The following is a 25,503-nucleotide window of genomic DNA, read 5'->3' on the forward strand; positions in this document are numbered from 1 at the left end:
TATTTTTATTGTTATTGTTATTATTATTATTATTATTATTATTATTACTATTATTATTATTGTTATTATTATTATTATTATTATTGTTATTATTATCGTTATTATTATTGTTATTATTATCGTTATTATTATTATTATTATTATTTTTATTGTTATTGTTATTATTATTATTATTATTATTATTATTATTATTATTATTATTATTATTATTATTATTTTTATTATTATTATTTTTATTGTTATTGTTATTATTATTATTATTATTATTATTATTATTATTATTATTATTACTATTATTATTATTGTTATTATTATTATTATTATTATTGTTATTATTATCGTTATTATTATTGTTATTATTATCGTTATTATTATTATTATTATTATTTTTATTGTTATTGTTATTATTATTATTATTATTATTATTATTATTATTATTATTATTATTATTATTATTATTATTATTATTTTTATTATTATTATTTTTATTGTTATTGTTATTATTATTATTATTATTATTATTATTATTATTACTATTATTATTATTGTTATTATTATTATTATTATTATTGTTATTATTATCGTTATTATTATCATAATATAATTCCTACAGAAATGCTTAACGTTTAACGTTTAATGTTCAACGTCGTTTCGTCATTAGTTCCTAGGCTTTGAATTAGTTACTAGGCTTTGGTAGAGCGCGTTCTTCAAATGCACGCGGCCATTGGAGAAAGATCTTTTGAGCGAGTTAAAACTTTCCTTTTGGAATTTAATTATTAGTTTAGATATATTACATAAAGAATCATCTTAATCAATTATATATCATATTATAATTGAAGTAAGTATATGAAATAGTTATATATACATTTTTATCAGATAAAGTAGAAAGGACTAAAATTTTTATTAGATAAAGTAGAAAGGATTTAAAGTAGAAAGGATTTTAATTTTTTAAATCGTTTAGATTTTGTTTGTTTTAGTTTTTCTTTTAGCAGTTTTATTTTTTTATTTTTTAGAAAGAAAATAGGGGTATGGATGTTATTTAAAGTTATACTAATGCTATTTCCATAAAAGGGTTATATTAATACTTTGAAATTTCTGTGATGCTATTAACTATTTTTGTTCTTTTTTAGAAAATTTAGAAAAATAAATTAAAATTTTGTGCCAACACTAACAACGCATGTCACATGTTATTGTATGTAAAGGTTAAATTTTGTTATGAGGATTACAGTTCTTATGAAGAAAAAAAAGAAGGTAAAGATTATTGTTTGTAAATATATATTTTGTATCTTTTTAAATTTTCTCGCATCATTTTTAAAATTTTTGTTTGCACACGTTTATTGTTTGCATATATGCTTTTTTGATATGTTTGTGTATGTGGTAATAAGTGCTTTATAGTTGTTTTATCAATGTGTTTTTATAATAATGTAAAGTGTTTTTTTACTGTTTGTGTATGTGTTAATATGTGTTACATAATTGTTTTAAAAATGTGTTTAAATATGTATATAAGGTACTTATTTATTTTAGTATTAGTATATATTTAACCTTATATACATATTTAAACACATTTATTGTGCTTATAGTTTGTACATATGTTTATATTATGTTCTTTCTGTGTTTTTAAAGTGCTGTGACTTGGTAAACATCTACCTGAAAATCAATTATTGTATTTTAGAGAAGGAGCAGAACATATGGCTTTAGATCGTGCAGCTCAGCGTGATATGCACCTAATGGCATGGTTTAAGTTAAATACTGAAAATGAAAGAGCATATTGCTATTCGTATGTAGACATTCCTTATCACTTTATATTTGATGATAAACATTGTAAATGGAAGGTTAGATAAAGGGGTGGTAATAAGGTGATAGTAAGAATGTATAAAGTTAATCCAACTGGAGAATAGTTTTTTCTTAGACTGTTACTTTTGCAAGCAAAAGGAGCAACATCTTGGGAGGATGTGCATACTGTTAATGGTATTGTCCTTGAAATGTTTTGTGTAGCATGTGATTTGAAAGGTCTGTTGCAAGATGACACTGAATGGCAGAATACTCTTTCTGAGGCGGTTTTAAGACATGCCAAAGAAAATTAGACAGTTGTTTTCAATTATTTTGACCTTTTGTGAACCTGACAATCCTTTACATCTCTGGAATACATAGAAATTTTTTATGATGGAAGATTTCATTCACCACTCAGTCCCACTTCTAATAGCTGAACAAGCTACTCTTCATCAAATTGAAAAGATTATTAATCAAATGTGTTATATAAAACCATATTTGTTTATAGTTGTATATATGTTTAAATTATGTTGTTTCCATGTTTTCAAAGTGGTGTGATTTGGCATTATGTTGAGCAAGATTGATAACCTTGCCAGCCAAGCGATGTACTTATAGCAGAGTTGTGACTTGGCAGCATTTAGTGCCAGGCGGAGTTACTGCTTTGGAGCTAGGTTGTGTTGTGTAGCCTTTTTTAATTATTCTCAAAACACATAATAATGTCTGTTAATGTTTAGCGTAATGTGTATGAGAGTATGCAACCTTGATCTTTAAATCCAGGGTGTTTTCATGTCCTAAATTTGAAGTAATTGAATAACTAATATTGAACATAAAAACAAATATACTTTTATGTATTTATATGTTTAGTAAAAAGATAAATATAGTTAACTTTAAATTGGTTTTCTAATTTTGCCTTTCATATTTTAATTTGGTTTGTTATCTTCACTGGATTTTAGGATCAAGGATGTAAATATTCTATTGTTATGTGTTATTGTTGTGATGTTTTGTGTTGGTATTCATTTTTAACAATAGACACCTTCATGTTGGTGACTATTGTAAAAAATGAATAATAGGTTGTTTCATTATTGGAACTTACTGCTTTTATTTATTTACTGAAAGCCAAGACAACATGGTAAAAATGCAATTTATATCTTAAATTGTTTTTTTTTTTTATATACATATATAGTATTGTTAATCCTTTTGTACTTCGAAACAGATTTTATTGTTACATTTTCGATAAATGTTTATATTAACTGCCATGTCAAAATGGGTTACTATAAATAGGTACATCGATTTTCAGTTTTTATGCGGTGTTTTATTTTTGTTTTTTTTGTTGTTGTAATTATAGTATCATAATTCCATTTTTTTTTTTTCTTTAGGATTTACGATTGACGCATTTATACGATTTATAAAAAGAAACCTGATTACCTTTTATTTTAAATTTTGGTCAGTTAAAATGACATAAATGTATGCAATTAGTTCAACTTTTTTTAAAGTTTTCTCTATTTTAAGCCTAATAATTTGCTGTACGTAATTTGGTGGTTAATATTGTAGTTTAGCGCATTTTTCAAATATCGAGTTACTTAAATTTTACAAGGTTTTTAACTAATTAATTAGCTTAGTTTGCATTTGCAACACTTTTGAGGAAAGAAAAAATTCTTATATATGTTAAATTCTTATAAATGTTAAAAAGAAAAAATTCTTATACACGTAAATCATTGTTTTACATTTCGGTATTCTGGTAAAAGGTCTTCATCAAAAACTTGACTACTCTTAATAAAAATATTCTCCTGACCACCATTAAGGTAAAACGGCAAAAACGGGGAAGGGAGGTCCTTTATTAGTGTCAAAATATTGAAGAGAACTTAACGTTTTAAAGACAGTTTCCTTTTTTAAAGAAACATGTGTCAAGGGGATACCAAAAAGTTAATAATTTATGTATAATTAACGTTCGCTTTATATTAATCTTATAAATTAAAGTTCATGTTATAAAAAATATCACAAGAATTTAGCTTCACTTTTTCGTCAATTTAAAGCATTATGAAGTGTTATTATTTTGAGTCAGTAACTAAAAACGTATTGCGTTGAACTTGGTAATATCGAGGAAAATGGTTCTGCCTAACACTGATATGACCTATGTCAATGGTAAATTACTCAATATTAAATAATTGGTAAATTATTTTACCTCCGCATACTTTTTATTTTAACTTTACAGATGGTTTAATTTTTTAAATTTGAAGGCGTTTTTCTAAAAGGGAACTAGTTATGGTTTCGCAACTTTAAATTGTGGAATACAGCCACTATAAATTAACAGACCGACCATAACCCGTTTTACGGGTTGCTTATTGCTAGTTATTATAACTAGCAATAAGCAACCGTATTATTTGACCATAACCCGTTTTACGGGTTGCTTATTGCTAGTTATAATAACTATTATTGCTAGTTATTATAACTAGCAATAAGCAACCGTATTATTTGACCATAACCCGTTTTACGGGTTGCTTATTGCTAGTTATAATAACTATTATTGCTAGTTATTATAACTAGCAATAAGCAACCCGTAAAACGGGTTATGGTCGGTCTGTTAATTTATAGTGGCTGTATTCCACAATTTAAAGTTGCGAAACCATAACTAGTACCCTTTTAGAAAAACGCCTTCAAATTTAAAAAATTAAACCATCTGTAAAGTTAAAATAAAAAGTATGCGGAGGTAAAATAATTTACCAATTATTTAATATTGAGTAATTTACCATTGACATAGGTCATATCAGTGTTAGGCAGAACCATTTTCCTCGATATTACCAAGTTCAACGCAATACGTTTTTAGTTACTGACTCAAAATAATAACACTTCATAATGCTTTAAATTGACGAAAAAGTGAAGCTAAATTCTTGTGATATTTTTTATAACATGAACTTTAATTTATAAGATTAATATAAAGCGAACGTTAATTATACATAAATTATTAACTTTTTGGTATCCCCTTGACACATGTTTCTTTAAAAAAGGAAACTGTCTTTAAAACGTTAAGTTCTCTTCAATATTTTGACACTAATAAAGGACCTCCCTTCCCCGTTTTTGCCGTTTTACCTTAATGGTGGTCAGGAGAATATTTTTATTAAGAGTAGTCAAGTTTTTGATGAAGACCTTTTACCAGAATACCGAAATGTAAAACAATGATTTACGTGTATAAGAATTTTTTCTTTTTAACATTTATAAGAATTTAACATATATAAGAATTTTTTCTTTCCTCAAAAGTGTTGCAAATGCAAACTAAGCTAATTAATTAGTTAAAAACCTTGTAAAATTTAAGTAACTCGATATTTGAAAAATGCGCTAAACTACAATATTAACCACCAAATTACGTACAGCAAATTATTAGGCTTAAAATAGAGAAAACTTTAAAAAAAGTTGAACTAATTGCATACATTTATGTCATTTTAACTGACCAAAATTTAAAATAAAAGGTAATCAGGTTTCTTTTTATAAATCGTATAAATGCGTCAATCGTAAATCCTAAAGAAAAAAAAAAAATGGAATTATGATACTATAATTACAACAACAAAAAAAACAAAAATAAAACACCGCATAAAAACTGAAAATCGATGTACCTATTTATAGTAACCCATTTTGACATGGCAGTTAATATAAACATTTATCGAAAATGTAACAATAAAATCTGTTTCGAAGTACAAAAGGATTAACAATACTATATATGTATATAAAAAAAAAAAACAATTTAAGATATAAATTGCATTTTTACCATGTTGTCTTGGCTTTCAGTAAATAAATAAAAGCAGTAAGTTCCAATAATGAAACAACCTATTATTCATTTTTTACAATAGTCACCAACATGAAGGTGTCTATTGTTAAAAATGAATACCAACACAAAACATCACAACAATAACACATAACAATAGAATATTTACATCCTTGATCCTAAAATCCAGTGAAGATAACAAACCAAATTAAAATATGAAAGGCAAAATTAGAAAACCAATTTAAAGTTAACTATATTTATCTTTTTACTAAACATATAAATACATAAAAGTATATTTGTTTTTATGTTCAATATTAGTTATTCAATTACTTCAAATTTAGGACATGAAAACACCCTGGATTTAAAGATCAAGGTTGCATACTCTCATACACATTACGCTAAACATTAACAGACATTATTATGTGTTTTGAGAATAATTAAAAAAGGCTACACAACACAACCTAGCTCCAAAGCAGTAACTCCGCCTGGCACTAAATGCTGCCAAGTCACAACTCTGCTATAAGTACATCGCTTGGCTGGCAAGGTTATCAATCTTGCTCAACATAATGCCAAATCACACCACTTTGAAAACATGGAAACAACATAATTTAAACATATATACAACTATAAACAAATATGGTTTTATATAACACATTTGATTAATAATCTTTTCAATTTGATGAAGAGTAGCTTGTTCAGCTATTAGAAGTGGGACTGAGTGGTGAATGAAATCTTCCATCATAAAAAATTTCTATGTATTCCAGAGATGTAAAGGATTGTCAGGTTCACAAAAGGTCAAAATAATTGAAAACAACTGTCTAATTTTCTTTGGCATGTCTTAAAACCGCCTCAGAAAGAGTATTCTGCCATTCAGTGTCATCTTGCAACAGACCTTTCAAATCACATGCTACACAAAACATTTCAAGGACAATACCATTAACAGTATGCACATCCTCCCAAGATGTTGCTCCTTTTGCTTGCAAAAGTAACAGTCTAAGAAAAAACTATTCTCCAGTTGGATTAACTTTATACATTCTTACTATCACCTTATTACCACCCCTTTATCTAACCTTCCATTTACAATGTTTATCATCAAATATAAAGTGATAAGGAATGTCTACATACGAATAGCAATATGCTCTTTCATTTTCAGTATTTAACTTAAACCATGCCATTAGGTGCATATCACGCTGAGCTGCACGATCTAAAGCCATATGTTCTGCTCCTTCTCTAAAATACAATAATTGATTTTCAGGTAGATGTTTACCAAGTCACAGCACTTTAAAAACACAGAAAGAACATAATATAAACATATGTACAAACTATAAGCACAATAAATGTGTTTAAATATGTATATAAGGTTAAATATATACTAATACTAAAATAAATAAGTACCTTATATACATATTTAAACACATTTTTAAAACAATTATGTAACACATATTAACACATACACAAACAGTAAAAAAACACTTTACATTATTATAAAAACACATTGATAAAACAACTATAAAGCACTTATTACCACATACACAAACATATCAAAAAAGCATATATGCAAACAATAAACGTGTGCAAACAAAAATTTTAAAAATGATGCGAGAAAATTTAAAAAGATACAAAATATATATTTACAAACAATAATCTTTACCTTCTTTTTTTTCTTCATAAGAACTGTAATCCTCATAACAAAATTTAACCTTTACATACAATAACATGTGACATGCGTTGTTAGTGTTGGCACAAAATTTTAATTTATTTTTCTAAATTTTCTAAAAAAGAACAAAAATAGTTAATAGCATCACAGAAATTTCAAAGTATTAATATAACCCTTTTATGGAAATAGCATTAGTATAACTTTAAATAACATCCATACCCCTATTTTCTTTCTAAAAAATAAAAAAATAAAACTGCTAAAAGAAAAACTAAAACAAACAAAATCTAAACGATTTAAAAAATTAAAATCCTTTCTACTTTAAATCCTTTCTACTTTATCTAATAAAAATTTTAGTCCTTTCTACTTTATCTGATAAAAATGTATATATAACTATTTCATATACTTACTTCAATTATAATATGATATATAATTGATTAAGATGATTCTTTATGTAATATATCTAAACTAATAATTAAATTCCAAAAGGAAAGTTTTAACTCGCTCAAAAGATCTTTCTCCAATGGCCGCGTGCATTTGAAGAACGCGCTCTACCAAAGCCTAGTAACTAATTCAAAGCCTAGGAACTAATGACGAAACGACGTTGAACATTAAACGTTAAACGTTAAGCATTTCTGTAGGAATTATATTATGATAATAATAACGATAATAATAACAATAATAATAATAATAATAATAACAATAATAATAATAGTAATAATAATAATAATAATAATAATAATAATAATAACAATAACAATAAAAATAATAATAATAATAATAATAATAATGATAATAATCAAAATAATGATAATAATAATAATAATAATAATAATAATAATAATAATAATAATAATAATAATAATAGTAATAATAATGATAGTAATGATAATAATAATTTGTCTTTTTTCTATCTGCAGCTCAATATTTCTAGAACATCCCAAATGTTTTTTACTTGATCTTTAAAATCATGAAAAAGCTCTAAAGGTTTTATATTTTTCATATTTAATTGAACAAGTGCATTTAGCTCATAACAATCTTCATTTTGGAAATGTTAAGTTTCATGAGTTGAAAGTCGAAATTTCTTTTACAAGTACAAATAACGTCTTTTAAAAAGAAGCAGGACACTGCCATAAAATTAACTTGATGTAATTAACTAAAATGATAACGATAATATTAGTAATAATAATAATAGTCATAATAATCATAAAAGCAGTAGTAAAGTACAACTTTACTATTGGTGTTATACAACTTTCTTGTTTCATTTTTCTTCTTGTCAATAAATATGAATACCTTCTAAATACATTTCATTTTTGTAAATTGAAAAGTATCCGTTTTTTTGCTTCTATATTCGAAATTCTATTTCAAAAAAAAAAAAGATAAATTTAATAATTTTTAAAAAGTTTATAGAAGTTCTATAGAACTTTTTTTCCTGGGTAGGTGCGATGTTATGAAAGCCCAACTTTAAAAGATCGTATTTCAAATCCTCATTTATAATTCAAAATCGTTAAATTATTGCTATGATAATAATCGATATTCAACGAATTTTTTTTTTTCTACTATTAACGTTATTTTGAATTTTAAACAATAATTTAAACATTAACATAATTGAAAATAGTAAAATGGATTATTATGAAAAAAGACTGGGTAATCAGTCAGAAGTTATTATGGTTATAACTAATAAGATAGAATATTTGTTTTATGATAAAAGGCTTATAGAAAGGCTTATAGAAGTCTTTTTCTGTGGAAAAAGACTTCTATAAGCTTTTTAGAGGCAGGTAAGGTTTTAAAGTTTTTTTTATCATTTTTGACCATAACAAAAATATCAACTCTGACTTCAATTTCATTACAAGACCATAACAACTCTGACTTTAATTTCATTACAAGACCATAACAACTCTGACTTTAATTTCATTACAAGACCATAACAAAAAAAATATGGGAAAAAGTTTGGGTTCCTTATATTTAAGGAATGAGTATTTACTGTTTTTGCCAAAAAAGTCAATTTCACTTTTTTAAAATTTGCAAGGCACAAGATAAACGATTTAAAATTGTTTTTCCTCCCCTTCTTTCTTTTTTCATTAAACAAGAGGTTTTTTCTAAAAAAGAATTTCATATGTTGCCCTTTTTTTTTTTAGCCCTGGTACCAAAAAAGTTTGGGTTCCCTGATGGTAAGACATATATTTCAATTTGTTTGTTGCAATTTTCACATGATCAATCCATTTAAAATAGGGTTGCTTTTTTTTTTGATAAAATTTTTTCGATTCGTTCACTCGCCACAAATTTAAAATAATTGATGAATTCGACTACTTTTCTTCTCTCATTTGCAAAATACAATTGAGCATTTCCAGCTAAAAATGATCTACTTTTTATAAAAACACGGGAAGAATTTTTTTTTGAAGAAAGTTTCAATAGCTGAAAGGAGAAAGTGAAAATTTTTATTACTTAAGTTTTTTTGGTCTGTTTTACGAATAAAATGATTCTCATATGACTTTTGGTATGTTATAAATATTTAGTATTTTACTAATTGTAGAGTAAATGGTGTAAATGTCAGTTGCGTTCGTTTTTTAGCCTTGTTACCAAAAAGTCAGAAAATATATTACGGTAAGAATTATTTTTTTATTTTAATTAATAATAACCAATCCATTTAAAATATGATTGCTTTATTTTCGAAAAATTTTCTTCGAATTGTTCACTCGATTTAGTATTTTACTAATTGTAGTGTAAATGATTTTATTTGTCAGTTGCGTTCGTTATCGAGTTAAATGGATTGTTTTGTTAGTTTTATTTGTAAGCCTCGTTTTGTTGTAAACTTTAAATTTTACTTAATTTTTTTTTTGTAGGTTTTTTGTTTTCAGTTTTCAGTTTCATCATTTTGTTAAATTGCTAGGAAATAGATATTAGTTATGAATTTGTTTGGTATCGATAGGTTAACAATATGTATTAGACAATAGAAAAATGATTATATTGAAAAAATTTCATTTTTCTAATAAGTTTGAAACTGTAAACATTAATTGAAGCATCGCTCGTGTGAGAAATAGAATCATCAATCACTTGTGTTTTACTTTACCAGCCTTCAAAAATCGCGTTCAGCCATTGATCAGTAGATCAACTCTTTAAACCACGCATTATATAGCAAATCAATATTTTGGTCTTTAAAATGAAAACTGTACATGCAGCAATTAAACAATTATAATAAAATTATTGGCATTACATAGAAGAACATTCATGTAACCATTATTCTTAAAATTATTACCGAATAATCTCAGAGTATATATAATCAATAATTTCAGAGTGGTTCTTATTCTACAGGCGTTTTTCTTGGCGCATTCAATCATGGTGGTGGGTCAGTTATGGTATGGGGATGTTTTTCTTCAGCTGGTGTAGGTGACCTAGTTAAAATTGAGGGTATTATGAAAAAAGAACAATATAAAACAATTCTAGAAAACAATTTCACTCATTTTGAGCATTCAAATGAAATTATTTTCCGCGGATAAAATTAAAAGATTCCAAAACTTGCATCACAGGGTATCTTTATGACGCTATCACCCCATAGAAGTGGCGTTCTTGGGTCAGCTAGGTTGGCATTATCATGATCCATGATTACCGTGAGCTGAAAGAAAACTAAGCAACCCGTTTTCATAACATATCCATCCGTAAAATCATCAGCACCTGCTGACATTGACTTCATAAGTTTATAAAAAATAAATTGCGTTAGTCAAAACGCAGCAAAAAGCAAGCACTTAGAGCTATTAGAGCTCTAGCACCGCCTTAATTTCAACATCCGTTTTTAACATTTAATCGCTGCATTCACCTCGGCTTTAAGTTCATAAAATTTCAGTTACAAAATATGTTCGATTTCGAATATTGCTTTGAAAGCACCACTTGGAAAAATGGATTTTAGTTTCAAATAGATTGACAGGATAGGGTAGTAGCTCATCCTTTTCTTCTTCTCAGGGAAGTCTCTAGTTGTTTATTCTCTTTTAAACAATTTCTTTCGATAAAAAAAAACATTACCGTTTAAAGAAAACTAATCGCTGTCATACCTGCACTTTATGTTTGTAAACGCTGTTTTTCGGAATGTTTGACAGCATGGTTTCAATATTTTTGCGAGGTGCTAATGACACATCTCATAAAAAAGCCAGTAGAAAATGAAACATCAGGTAGCATATCACTTTAGCAACAGCTCAATAAATATAACGGACTAAAGCAATATACGTGCTACAAAAAGGGACTCGTTCGGTAAAACCTTATCTGTAGATCAAGAAACGTCATTTTACATGTACTTTCTTTGTGCACTCTTTTATCAATTATTTAGCGTTAAGCAAATCAGATTCGCTATCTTTTTCTCTTTTTTTGTCTGTTGTCATCTTTTTTAGCTGTTCCACCCTAAGTCTGTTTTTCAACGAAGCCGGGTTTGGGGTGATGTTTCACCTCGAGTGCGGTTTTTCGTTGAAACTCGGGGTAGGTCACGTTTCACTTGGAGTGAGTGACTTTTTAATGCGAATTAACATCAACGTGTAAATAAACGTATCCGCTTATTTTTTACAATGTAAAATAATGAAATAGCACGCTATTATATACAGTTGATATATATTATAATAGCGCCCTATTATACAGCTATTCACGAAAGTTTAAACGATTGCAGAATTTTCAGATCTAATCTTCGGTTTTTCTTGAATAAAAATCTAACGGAAATAGATATCAAAATAATTATTTTTCCAATTTGGTAAAAAGGTTATTTGTTAATAGAATAAAAAAAAGTAGGTTTTGACTCATTACCGTTTACCCAGAAATTTCATTAAAAGGTAGGTGATACAAATTAAGAGGTTTCACAAAAGTTTAAACGATTTTATTTAGGATCAATTAATTAGCAGATAATTGAGTAGTTTTTCAATCAAAAAATTCATCACAACATCAGGCAGCTTTTAATTCATTAAAAATCAACTTGAAATATTGTAAATTTAAATTAATTTCAATTGCGTGCAAATGGGTCGAAAATCAGTTTCTAGTGACATCAAATGGCAAGTTGTTGGTATGGCGCGGACAAAAAATCACACAAACGTTCAAATAGACAAAATACTTCACATTTCTAAATATTGCGTTAGAAAAACCATCAAAACCTGGGAACTTTCCAAGGACGTCTCCGACATGCCGCGTACTGGGAGACCATCCAAACTCAGCAACCGTGACAAAAATGGTATATTCAGATTGAGCAGAGAAAACCCCAGACTCAGCTATAAAAAACTAGCACAAATCTTCAATGAGTCAAAAAATAATCCAAAAGTTAGCAGAGAGCTCGTGAGACGAACATTGTTGGACAAAGGTATTGGAACGTACATAGCTGCTAGAAAACCTATTCTTTCAATCACGGATAAACGTAAACGACGAGTTTGGTCAAAAGAAAGGCTGGACTGGTCTGTAGAACAGTGGGCAAAAGTTATTTGGAGTGTTGAAGCTAATTTTCAAGGGAAGAATCTATGTCAAAAGATTTGCAACTGAGAAATATTCAGACAGGTTTTTGCAACATCGTCGACAAGGCGGTGGAGGTTCGGTTGGCATCTGGGGATGTTTTTCTCACAAAGGTATAGGCTTTTGTGAGCTGTATGAAGGCCGAATTAATACACCTGCAAGAACATATTGGAAACGTGTTTAGTTCCATCAATCAGACACTTGTATGACAGAAGCAAGCAATTCATCTTTCATAGGCTTCAGCTCATACAGCACACTCAATCAAAGAATATTTTTTGAAAAAAAAATTTTAATGTGATGCCCTGGTGCCCTAGATCACCAGATCTCAACTCAATCGAAAATATTTGGTCTTGGATCGACAATCAACTGACATACCATGAAATTCAATCAACTCAGCATTTAAAGCAACTTTTGAATGAGTACTGGCTGAAGGTACCTTGCGTGATGTGCATGAAATTAGTTGAATCAATCCATAAACGAGTTTATCTTTGCTATAAAAGCAAAGGAGGACACTTTATATATTAATTTCGCTTTTTTTTTCATTTTTTGTTCGAATGTTGCAATTCGTTTAAACTTTTGTGCTTTTTATTTTTCCTATAAGATTTTTTGTAATAGCTTCTTTCTAACTAAATATTAAAATTTTTATAATATGTTCATATTCATTTTAAAGCTAATTACTTTTTCTTTAACAAATAAAAAAAATTAAGTCAATATCATTTTACAGTTTTTCTTTATTAAACAAAAACCAAACATACTTGATAAAAATTCTGCAATCGTTTAAACTTTCGTGAATAGCTGTATACAGCTAGCGCTATACACTTCCTGCATATAGCGCAAGTGATGTGCCCTAATAGAGGTGCACAGAGACTTCATGATGCCCGGGCTAAGCATCCAATTTATTAGATACCCTACCACACTTAAAAACCATTGATTATTGTATGTTATAATTGAAAAACAAACAATAATAATATAAAAACTGCCTACGTACTTTTATATTTGATCACCCATACGCTTAAGTACGTTGTTTTTTGACCCCTTCCCTCCCCCTATTAGCGTAAGTACTTTATGGACGACCCTTTATCAGGCTTATTTTTAGTATATTGAGCTTAAAAGTTTCCCTCCTCGGTAGAAAGTAGCAATTCACCAAGAGCACGTAAAGAATGCAGGCAATTTACTGGAAGCTCCAATGTGGTCAAAAACTAATATGGTACTAAACTTGAGCATTTTCTTATTACAACTTTATTATTACATTAATTCAACTCTACATAAAAAGCACGCATGGACATATGTTTGTCCGACACATTGACATAAGTTTGTCATAATGTATATTTCATTTTGTTTAAAAACCTTAGAGAAAAAGCCTTTTGTTAAAGGGCATCGCCAATAAATATCTGTACTTTTAATAACTAATATATCACAAGTTTGTACCTTAATAATCAAAAATAATTTCATTTAATTTAAATCACGAATCAAACCGTAACAAAAAAACATTATTTAAAATAATCAGCAATCCAAAAAGACAATTTTTTTAAAAACATTCAATATCCGCAAAAATAATTACTTTAAAAACTTTCAATATCCATACTTGGGGTGTGCGTGTCAAACTCGGGGTACCTACCCCGAGTTCGGCACCCCAAGCCCGGCTTCGTTTAAAAACCAAACTCGGGGTGGAACATAGCTTCTGATCTTAGTTTCTATACTTATTCAATATGTGGTCTCCTTTAGTCAGACTGACTACTTTTCTTATGATATTGATCTCAGTTTCAAAATGAAAAGTTTCGCTTCAAAATTTCATTTGTAAATAAAAAAGCTCAATTGAATTCTTCTATATTTTGACTTTTTGGTTAACAGAAGCACACTCTTCTGTTGACCAAAAAGGTCGCTCTTATAGCACTAAATAGAGAGATAAGAATTGAGTTTAGAATTTGTTTATCATTATGCCAATGTTTCTCGATTTTAGCAAAAACAAGTATTTTTTATTTTTTTTATTAAAAAAAAGTACAAAAACATCAATCGCTTTCCTATTTTTAAGAACTGTCATGAGACGCTCTAAATATTTTCAGGAGAACTGAGAATATTACGAATATAAAGATTCTCAGGAGAACTAAGAATATTTAAAGCGTACCATGACAATTAGAACGAATAGAACGATTGCTAACTGCATTTCCACAGAACTTTGAAATTTTCCAAAAAACTAAAAAAGAGTGACGGTTTAAGCACTGATCTCAAAATATAACTGGATAGCGTATGCGAAAAAATTTTTTGAAGCCAGTTTTGGCCTCCCAAGATGGCGGCGGAATTAAGGAATGGTGATATGAAAATTAAGAAACTGATGATAATCAAGTTTTTTATCTTAAGCTCAAATATTGATAAATATATAATTTTCTAATAAAAATCTAGTTTTTTTGTTTAACGTAAGATTTTTTTCATAAAAATAACGGAATATTACTTATTTACATAAATTTCAAATATAAATATTTTTTTTATTTAACAAAACATATTCTTACAATAAGTTGCTCTATATTAACTTTCTGTTTTTCGTTTTTTAGAATAAATATAATAAAACAAAAATTCTCAGTAAAACTAAGTACAAATTTTAATTTTAATTTGCTTAAGTTTAGTTTGTTTAATAATAGTGAAGAAAAAGTATTTGTTTGCTTGTGCAGAAATCTCAAGTTTCAAATAGTTAGCATTTGTTATATAATTTATGTACCTTTTAGTTCTTAACTACCCAATGCTGTGTGCTAGAAGATTAATAACACAACAGCATGGTAGGCAGCTGATTTTACTTTTAAGATAAAATGTTTTTTAGGCATTAGTTCATTAGATAAATTATAAATGCTGCATGAACTATTAGCTGAGCGCTGTGATTACACACAACTCAGAGGTTCCTTCTAGAGTTATTATATATACATTTATGTATATGTATATATATATATATATATATATATATATATATATATATATATATATATATATATATATATATATATATATCTTATCATAAAAATATTTTTGATTGGTTTTTGAATAGGATAAGTTTTGTTAATTGCTTCCTAAGCTTTTTTCCAGTTATTTTGGCAGTTTGTTTTTTACCCAGGTGATAAAGATATATTTTTGCATAGTTTTCTGAAATAAGTTTAATCAGTGGAAATAAATGGTTATCAGTTATAGCTGAGTCAAACATATGAGAAGTTTGTTCATTAAATATTTTTGAGTAATCAACTGATTTCAAAACAGCACTAGAAATGGCATTTTGAATTCCTATTTCATTTGGAAGGTTGTCATTTATTGAGGCAAGCAACCTTTGGAAACATCTTTCAGTTTCTTCGCATATGATGGCAAGACTTTTGGTTGGTTCAATTAAACCTCCTCTGTCTTGGAATTTTAAAAAACTGGTTTGTTCGAAATGATAAGAAAGTACTAATGCATTCCAACATTTAATGCAGATGGTTTATTGTAAATTTACATATAAGTTTTTTGATAAGATACATAATGTTGATAATGTTAGATAACATACAAAATATATGTTATCAAAACATTCCCTTAATGATTTGTTTTGAATAACAAGTTAGAAACAATTGACTCAATTATTGAGAGCTGAAATATTACAAAGAATAATATATAAGTAAAATAACATATATTAAAAAATAATATTTTGTACTTAATTTTTTTTATTAAATACTATATCCATTAATTACATGTATGTATTAAATAATCCTAGAAGGAACCCCTGAGTTGTGTGTACTCACAGCACTCAGCTAATAGTTCATGCAGGATGTACATATCTGGTATCTTGCTACAAAAATTGAAAATATAAAATTTGTCAAAATTGTAAGTAGATACCACTGCCGCTTACCATACAGTCGTGTTATCAACCTTCTAGCACACTACATTGGGTAACTAAGAACTAAAAGGTACATAGATTGTGCATAAATATTATTTAATCGTAAATTACACTTAAAAAGTATATCGAATATTTTGTACCTTAGTATCTAAATAATTACTTTGTCTGATTTTTTCAGAAATCATTTCATTTCTTTAAAGTCATTAAAACTTTATTTCATAGTCTAGAAGATTAAAGAAATATTAAAGAAAATAAATAGTTTTTCTTTCAAAAAACTATTTATTTTCTTTAATATTTCTGTAAAAAGCCTTATAAAATGTACATCGATCACCGCTAAGAGCTCCGATCGCCGCCATCTTGGGAGGCCAATTTTGGCTTCAATTTTTTTTGAAAAAGGCATTTGAATACGCTATCCAGTTATATTTTGAGATCAGTGGGTTTAAGTTGTATCAGAAAATTCGAACGTTGTTTCGAATTTTCAATTGCAACTAAAATTCACTGCGGTGGAGTTTTCATAAAACTCTGTGAGCGAACGATCGATTTTCAAACGAGAGCTAAGCCGCAAGTGTTGAGTTTTCTCATGGATCGCTAACTTTTACTTTCATTTTCTTGCTAATAATTATTTCTGAACGAGCGATGTGAAAGCAGTGATTAAGATTTTATTCTTATGTATAATGTAGTTGTTAGAATCAATTTTGAGCTTAATAATATATTATTATAAATATATCTGTATAAGTTGGGATTTAAGGGAAAAAGTGATAAAAAGTTCAGTTAAAACAGTGACTTATTGTTTCTATGACCAAAGTTGCAGACTTGAAAATTTTTTAGTTTTTTTTTGGTTTTATTAAAATGATTGTTTGATATTTTTTCTCTTCCAAACTAGTTTGAAAGTTTAAAAAAAGATACATTTCGTGCAAAAAATTTTAAAATATAATCTCCAACCGTTTTGACAATCTTCATTGACTGTTACCACTTTAAATTGAGGTGCTTTCGTTTACATTTTAATATTTTTTGTTGCTACAGCAAAGAAATAGAAAGCGAAATGTTTTTATCTCGTTTCAAAAGTAAATCATTTTGCATAAAATCTCTCGCGACTTTAAAAGCAATTAGCGCGTTTTTTTTTTTTTTTTTTTTTGATGCTTTTGAGCTAGCTTCTGATTGGCTTATTTGTTATTCGTATTTCTATTGGTTGTAGCGCGACATCCGTACGACAATTTTCAATAAATATTTTAATTCTGTATTTCGTAATTTATTTTTTTGTTTAACAAATATTTATAAGATAAAAAGCATTTTTTGAAATTAATTTGTGATCTTTCGGATTGTTTTTTTTTTGTTCGATTTACAAAATAATATGTTTGTTTTTTTGTTAACATGATATCGTGTTTTCAAAATGTTTAATCTTGATTGTCTTGAATAATTATTGTTGCAAATAAATAAATATTAATAATATTAATATGTCGTTATTCTTCTTTTTCTAAGATCAATTGATTGATCGAAAGATGTTCATGAAATGCTTCTTTGAAGCGCAGGCTTCGATTACTGGTGATTTGAAAATTTCAATCGATAGACGATGGTGGGATATTGATATAGACGATGGAAAAACTGTTCATGAAGTTTCACTTGAGAAATATTTCATGGAGAGGTTTTCTGACGCAGGATGCAAGTTGAATGAATTAGTTGTTGATAAAAAGGTTTTATCTGAAGATGAGAAAGAACTTATTATTTCATGTTCGACCAACGTTTGTAGTGTCTACTTATATCATCCGGTGAAGATTGATGGATGGACACCGAAGCATAAGATTGAATATTTGTCGTTTGACTGTGGTTTCATATCAAAGAACGAGTTTAAAGGTTTTGTTCTTCCGTGGATTCGACTCGCTAAAGAATTAGATAGTTACACCTTACGATGACATATGTAAATGGCTTGGCGAGTTTTGTAACATCGAGTTGCTTGTATTTAGGAAGAAGAAAAATTGTTTAATATGTTAAATAAATATAAATATAAATATGTAAAAGGTATATGTAATAGGGCGGGTCAAATTTTTTTTAAGAAGCAGCGTTTTGTGGGGGGTTCCTATATATGTGTATAGGATGTATACCAATTTTTAGGTCTGTGCTAGCCTCCGTAGGGGTCGCACACAAAATCTGATTTTTAAGCATTTTAAAGAAAAAGGGGTATAAGAAACTTTTATATGTAACTATTTTATAATTGTTTTATTTTATTTTATATAATTGTAATGATTTAGATATACTACAAAAATGTTCTACTAAAATACTGTTTAGATATTTTATTAGAATAGGGGATTCAAGATGTTTAAAAAGGATATAAGCTTTAAAATGCTTTCTGTTCATATATATTACCTTTTCTAAGCAAAAAAACAAAACTTTTAGAAATATAAAAAAAAATAGAATGAAAACTTTTTATAGGCTACAAAAAAAATGTATATTTTTATAAATGTCTTATTTCCATTGCGCTTTCCAATCAAATTTAGGCATTTTTCCCCTGGACTCCAACAGGTTTATTACACGTTTGTGACGTTTTTCGTAGCCATATCTAGTTTCTGATGCCTTTGTGACTACTCCAACTATTCTTTCCATATTCTGACTATGACAAGGATACTTTGGGATACTTAATGGAGTGTCATTGGCTTTCAAAATATCTTCTTGAATAGTCATTCAGTAAAGATGGTGAATGAACTTCCTCGATGTCCCAATTTATTAATTCACAGTAATCTATGGCTCCAAGATTTAATGTTGTAGGAAGTTTGAAATGTCTATTGGATTCGCTAGTAAACCTGGATTTAAGTATCCTTTGAACGGCTTTAGTTCTAACTTGTTCTCTGGGTTAGCGAAATATGAGTTTTGCTTCAAAACTTGCTTCATTACTTCCTTATATTTTACATCAATAATTGCATTTTTAACTAGTTGAGCAATATGCCAAAAATTTTGAGCACCATTGATTGCCAAATAAATTGATTTTATTTGGAACCATCCTGGTGCATAGCATTGCATAATTATTGTAACCAAGTCAATAAGTTCTTTTGTTGGCTTTTCTGTAGAAATGTATAAGCGTAGAATACGATTTGCTCTTGTGAGCCACCGAGCATGATGAATGTTTCCGGGAGAATCTTTAGAGACTTCATTTGAAACATCTCCTGATTGAATAGATAAACAGATACTTTAAAGATATTAATTCACTAAAGATCTGGAATTAAATGAAAAGAACCATTAATTTTTTTGAAAGAAACTACTTCTAAATTAGTTGAGTCTTCTGTTATTTTTTTACCAATTTCTCCTGTAAATGATCCAGGGCCAGAAGTCTTTCCATCAATCAACTCAAAAACATGTTTAAAGGGAAGTTCATTCAAATGTAGTTGACAAACGAGCCACTGCACTGGTCTATCGAGTTCTGTTTCAATTAATTTTATCACTCCTCCAAATTTTCCAGTCTTTGCTACAGTTGCATCACATAAGAGAGCATTTAAAGAACCGCTGCTGCCAGTTTCATATATTAAATGGAGAATTTTATTAGCAATGCAGCGAGAAGTTCCATCATTAGGTGTTAAATGATCTATATAGCTGCTGCTTGGTTCTCTAACAATTGTAATATGTTATTCTTTAATTATCCCTGCAGTTGTTATTGTATTGTCTTTTCTTCCATCAAAACCAATACATTGTAATTTCAAATTTTCGCATTTTCTCTCATTTACATTTTTTTGTCCAACACGAAGTCTTTCTCTTTCTACTTTTTTCCTATCAAGCATATTTTATTCATTTGATTTGATTCATTCAAGCATAATTGATTCATTTAGTATACCCATGTCTTTTAGAGCAGCATTGACAATAGCAGCAGTTGCTCTGCAACTGCCACGATAACGATCTGCTATGATTGCTAGTTCATTGCAATGAAACCTATTTTGATTACATTTTTTTAAGACATTAGATTCGTATAGCTTGTCATATTCATTATTAGAATCATCTAATATGATATTATCCTATCCTAATATAGATTCATAAAAATTGTCATCGGTAATTTGTCTATCAGTGTCTTTCTTAACATTTGTATGTGTATTTCACTTTTTTTTTTTTTTCTTTTTTCAGTTTTCTTTAAAGTAGATGTGTAGGTACGATCGAGTAGTTCAAGTTGATTTGTGCGTTTCTTTTGCCCTACAAACGCATCCCATTCTTTTATTGGGACTTTAAAAGTACATCTGCATTTCTCTCTTTCTACTCCTAAATCATAACAGTTGCATGACCATATGTCAAACATGTTGTCAAAAGCTTTCAATTTGTCATAAAAATTAGCGTTTCTTCAAAGTCTTGAAATTTTAAGTTGGATGCTTTTTCCATTCATCTACATACTTTTGAGAATACTCCCTCTGTTTCGATTGGTGGAAAACTGAATTTACGCCAAATATTTTCAATTTCAGTGGTTACTCATCTGTAACATTCACGAGCAGAGCTTGATCCTTTGCCTTTAGCACCTTCATTTCCACGAACATAATAGCAATATTTCACAACATCTTTTATTTCATCAATATTTCACGAAAATTTTTTTTTTCTTTTAAAACAGGAAACGTGGAAAAAAACAGATTTTCATTTTTATTTGTAGTTTTTGTTGCGAATTTTTGTTGTTTATTAAAACTGAAAGAAGTTTTTTAAATACTTCAAAAACTCACGGAAATGAAATAATATAATAATGTAATGATAATTTAACTTAATATGTAATGTAATCAGTAGCGTAACGAAGGTGGGGCGGGGGGCGGTCCGCCCCTGGCCCCGTTTGTCAGTAGGCCCCCAAATGTTAATACAATTTATATTTTTTTTACTTCAGCCGGATTTTGTAATAGTCAACATTTTTGTTCTGTAATCATAATTGTTTACAACAAAAATGATCGTAATTGCTTGCCAAGATAATAAACATCCACAAAAACATGATCGTATTTGCTTGCCAAGATAATAAACATCCACAGCAAACAAACCAAGATGTAAGAAATTGAAACGACATCTTAGCTAATAACAACCACCGTGACTGTTTTGGAGGCCCTCCGCGAAGCTTCCTCCCCCACACCTGCGAGTACTAATAAATAGATTCGCCCGCCCTACCTACAAGTCTATGGTTCATGATGGTTCAGGCAGACTGACGGATGTTTATGTTGTTTCGTTAATGTGATTAATATACTCTATCATTCAGTACCTCATGATTCGAGAGCAAATCACGTCTTCAGTTCGTCATCACCAAATTACATGGTAAGTTATAATTTTAATCCTGCATATAGGCCTAACAAGGCTGCGTGAGAAGATTTTAGTAGAAGAAATTGTAACCTATGCCCATCAGTTTTCAGAAACTTTCAATGATGTAGAGGAGGAAGAAATGCCGCTCTACAATGAGCCAGTCTCGTTTGACGAGCTTGGCCATAATATCAGTAGAAAACGAAATTGTAAAACAAGTGTATTTTGATGAGTTAATCAAACGATTTGCAGAAGTCAAGGCTCGCAAGAAAGCATTTTAATGTGTTTCTAGAGGTAACTGTTTGCTGTAAATCTGTTTTTTTTACTGTACATTGTACATCATTGTATTATTATTTAAAATAAGTAATGAAAACTAATGTTTTAGTCATTTGTGTACATAAATGAATTTCTATAAGTGATAAAATGGCGTTAATGGATATATATATATATATATAAACATATAAATTGATAATGATAAAGATGGTATTTGCTAATTTTTGTTTATTACAAACGTTTTCAAGAAAGTGGAGAAAGATAATGTGTTATACATACAATCATTAATGTAGTCTATAAATATATATATATATATATATATATATATATATATATATATATATATATATATATATATATATATATATATATATATATATATATACCAAGTGCCGCCCTAGGCACCAAAACATGTTGGTACGCCACTGAATGTAATGTCTATATTAAATAAAATATTTTTAAAAATGGATTGTTTTTTTTTTGATGTCGTCAATGGTAACTGTTATGAAAAAATTTTTCGAGTTTTTAAGATGAGGGGCCAATGCTATAAACAATTCGAAGTTTTTTTCGAGAAAAAAAATCTTTCGTAAAAACTCAATTTTTTAAGTAAATTATTTTTACGTAAAAAAATGCGTAAACTCGAAGAATTTATCGCTGTTAGTATTTTTTTCGGCCATTGTTATAAAGCATAAAACGTATACGTCACTAAAAATCACGCACTTTTTTTATCCGTAGTGCGTTATTGATAACAACAACTTTTTTTAAATTTTTATTAACTAGGCCTACTTATTAAGTTTTATTAGTTATTAAGTAGGCTGTGCTGTCTTAATATTTCACTAGATATTCTATAATATATTATTAAATAATATATATATATATATATATATATATATATATATATATATATATATATATAATAATAATATTCTACATAAGCTTAAGTAATGTTATATAAACCAAACTAATTATTTAGTTTGTATAATAATAATATATTCGCTTTACTTATTCTACGCTGTATTGAGCACTCTTACTGGAAGTATTAACATAATTTCTACAATACTATATATATATATATATATATATATATATATATATATATATATATATATATATATATATATATATATATATATATATATATATATATATATATATATATATATATATATAAATGTAAAATTGATATATACTATACATTACATCATGTTATCATTGTTAATTTTATATATTGTAATATATCTTTGCTGTTGCTACTGTTTTTGAATATAATGATTAAACTGCCATTATTATTATCCTTGTTATATATCATTAGCACTATTAGTAGTTTACTTCACACAAGTTTATAACTGTTTGTATATAAACTTGAATGTAAAATCTTTATTTAGAAATATATGATTGATTGATTACATACTTACACTATGTTAATATATATTACATACTTATACTATAACATTTGTAAATATAAATGTTCGTGGAAATGTTCAATATAAATGTAACAAAGAATGTTCAATGATTTTGAAGCGCTAACGTTGTTCCAACATTGGCCGCTAAAAATTACGAAGAAATTACCTATAATTGAGATCAAAAATTTATTTGAAGTTTTATTTCGAAAAAACGCATTTTTTATCTGAAAAGGCGATTCCCTGGTTCGTTTATAGCATTGGATTTAATAGCAAAGTTTTTATCTTAAAAACGGAATTTTTTGAATGTTTATAGCAATGGACTTTTTTTTTCTTCGCTTTTTACGGAAAAAACTTCGTTTTTTATGTTTGTAGGCCCCAGAATCGTTAATTTTTTTTTTGATGTAACTAAAAAAAAAAAAAAAAAAATTGGAACTCTGAAAATCGAAAGACAAAATCTTTGCGAATCTTTTTTAAAACTTCGAACGGTGGACTTTTTTTTTTTCTCTCGATGGAGGGCGACAGTTTTTTTTTTTTTTTTGTTTTTTTTTTTAAGTTTTTGTAAAAAAATTGACTTTTGCTGAAGATAATCAGTGTTTTGTTTTGTTAAATTTTCGATTGTTTTCAAATTAAGGTTTTTTTTAACCCCTAACATTTATGTTGATTTCGTATAAATTGGATCAGTAAATCATTGCCGTTTCCATAGCAATGAAAATAACCTTCAGAAAAAATAAAATTCTGATTGCTGTTGTACGAATTGTGATGATCCTCTTCGCTTACTTTTCAATTATCTTTTTAACGGCAAAGCAGTAAATTTACAATTCAAAGGAATAAAACTTGTTCGAGTGAAATGCGATTTTGTTCAAAGAGTGATAAATGCTTAAAATCCCCACCTTATTCCTTATGATCCACTCTTAGTTACAATCTTTAAATAAATGACAATCGAAGAGTTAATGACGTCATGCTGTGTTGCATTGGCATAATTATACTTCTTCAATGAACTCATCACTGATTTTTTTAAAAAAAAAATTAGACATTAAAGACCTTAGGCCGGGTGAATAAAAATGAGCAATTGCTTTTACTCAGTAATTGGTCAGCTTTACGTGAATAAAAACTTGAAGAACTTTACTTAAGTTTTTATTCACGTAAAATTGACCAATTACTGAGAAAATTGCTTACCTTTATGTGAACAAAAATACGAGGATAATTTTTGTAGTTTTTATTCATGTAAAGCTGACCAAAATTTGCCTCCCTAGATTGCGGCGATCAGAGCTCCTAGCGGTAACCGATGTACATTTTATGAGACTTTGCAGAAATATGAAAGAAAATAGTAAGACAGAGTTTTGAAAGAAAAAATAGACTATGAAGTATATTTTTAAAAAGAAATGAAATGGTCTATAAAAAAGTTAAACAAATGAAAAAATTATTAATTTAAATATTAAAGTTCAAAATATTCGATATACTTTTTAGGGTAAGGTTGCCAATATTGTACCCCTTAAGACAAAACTAAAAAGTGTAGGTAAGCTACTGAGTGAAAACATGGATTTTCAATAGAATTTCATAATTTAGGGATTGTTTGTTGTAAAGATGTTTAAAAAACTCAAAATTTAAAAAGCGTTAAGTCTCAAAAAATCAAATTAAAAAAATAGCGCTAAGAGTACAATTAAGGAAACTAGATCCTTAATTGTACCATTGTAATCCAATATTGTACCACTTTCTTGATTTCAATTACTTTACAACTTTGCAAATATTTTATGATTTTAGATTTAAGGGACTTAAAGAACTGATTAAAAGGAACAGTTTTTATAAAATCAGCAATTCGAAATATTCTGATATAACATAACATAACACCTAACTGCCCATAATATAATGAAATGAAATTTTTTATTTAATAAATTCTATGCAACTTGAAGTTTTTTTTCTTCTGGTATCACCACATATGGCATAATTTTTATTTAAATTGTATGTTTACCAATGGGTTAGCTAGGATTAGAATAGAGGAGGAAGGTAGTTATTAAAGAAAGTTATACTAAATAATGTTAAACAATATATACTATATCTGTTTTAAAAACAACCACACTAAATATTGTAAAAAAAA

At 27.9% G+C, this 25,503-nt stretch overlaps 2 protein-coding genes and 3 long non-coding RNA genes across 9 annotated transcripts in view; 3 read left to right on the forward strand and 2 right to left on the reverse strand.

Annotated features, from left to right (window-relative positions):
* The window catches only part of LOC149894891 (uncharacterized), a 116,464-nt gene that overhangs the window by 33,750 nt on the left and 57,211 nt on the right, over window positions 1-25,503 (reverse strand). The gene's annotated exons all lie outside the window — the stretch shown is intronic.
* Window positions 1-25,503, forward strand: part of LOC149894894 (uncharacterized) — a 315,082-nt gene that overhangs the window by 11,347 nt on the left and 278,232 nt on the right. The window lies entirely within an intron of this gene.
* On the forward strand, window positions 1,069-3,482 carry LOC149894897 (uncharacterized). Of its 3 annotated transcripts, none has more exons than XR_016449236.1 (3): window positions 1,069-1,251; window positions 1,624-1,777; window positions 1,910-3,113. It is a non-coding gene; the product is annotated as an uncharacterized LOC149894897 (long non-coding RNA). The 3 variants fall into 3 exon arrangements; XR_016449235.1 differs by having other exon boundaries at window positions 1,099-1,251; window positions 1,673-1,777; XR_016449237.1 differs by lacking the exon at window positions 1,910-3,113 and adding an exon at window positions 3,147-3,482 and having other exon boundaries at window positions 1,104-1,251; window positions 1,673-1,777.
* Window positions 4,948-7,352, reverse strand: LOC149894898 (uncharacterized). Of its 3 annotated transcripts, none has more exons than XR_016449222.1 (3): window positions 7,179-7,327; window positions 6,653-6,757; window positions 4,948-5,283 (listed from the first exon to the last, which is right to left on the reverse strand). It is a non-coding gene; the product is annotated as an uncharacterized LOC149894898 (long non-coding RNA). The 3 variants fall into 3 exon arrangements; XR_016449221.1 differs by lacking the exon at window positions 4,948-5,283 and adding an exon at window positions 5,315-6,520 and having other exon boundaries at window positions 6,653-6,806; window positions 7,179-7,352; XR_016449220.1 differs by lacking the exon at window positions 4,948-5,283 and adding an exon at window positions 5,316-6,520.
* LOC149894899 (uncharacterized) lies at window positions 9,308-18,691 on the forward strand. The gene is made up of 3 exons (XM_090076238.1): window positions 9,308-9,352; window positions 9,753-9,785; window positions 17,980-18,691. Exon 3 carries the CDS (start codon window positions 18,000-18,002, stop codon window positions 18,408-18,410), a length of 411 nt encoding a protein of 136 aa, XP_089932364.1. The 5' UTR covers window positions 9,308-9,352; window positions 9,753-9,785; window positions 17,980-17,999; the 3' UTR covers window positions 18,411-18,691.

This window comes from Hydra viridissima, unplaced genomic scaffold (genome assembly GCF_058129835.1).
Source record: "Hydra viridissima isolate aposymbiotic clone 2 unplaced genomic scaffold, HvirCarnegie_v1 scaffold_1, whole genome shotgun sequence".
NCBI classification, from domain to species: Eukaryota; Metazoa; Cnidaria; class Hydrozoa; order Anthoathecata; family Hydridae; genus Hydra; species Hydra viridissima.

Coding starts and splice junctions, on each gene's coding strand:
- LOC149894899 (XM_090076238.1), top strand. CDS start 18,000: ATGTTCATGAAATGCTTCTTTGAAGCGCAGGCTTCGATTACTGGTGAT.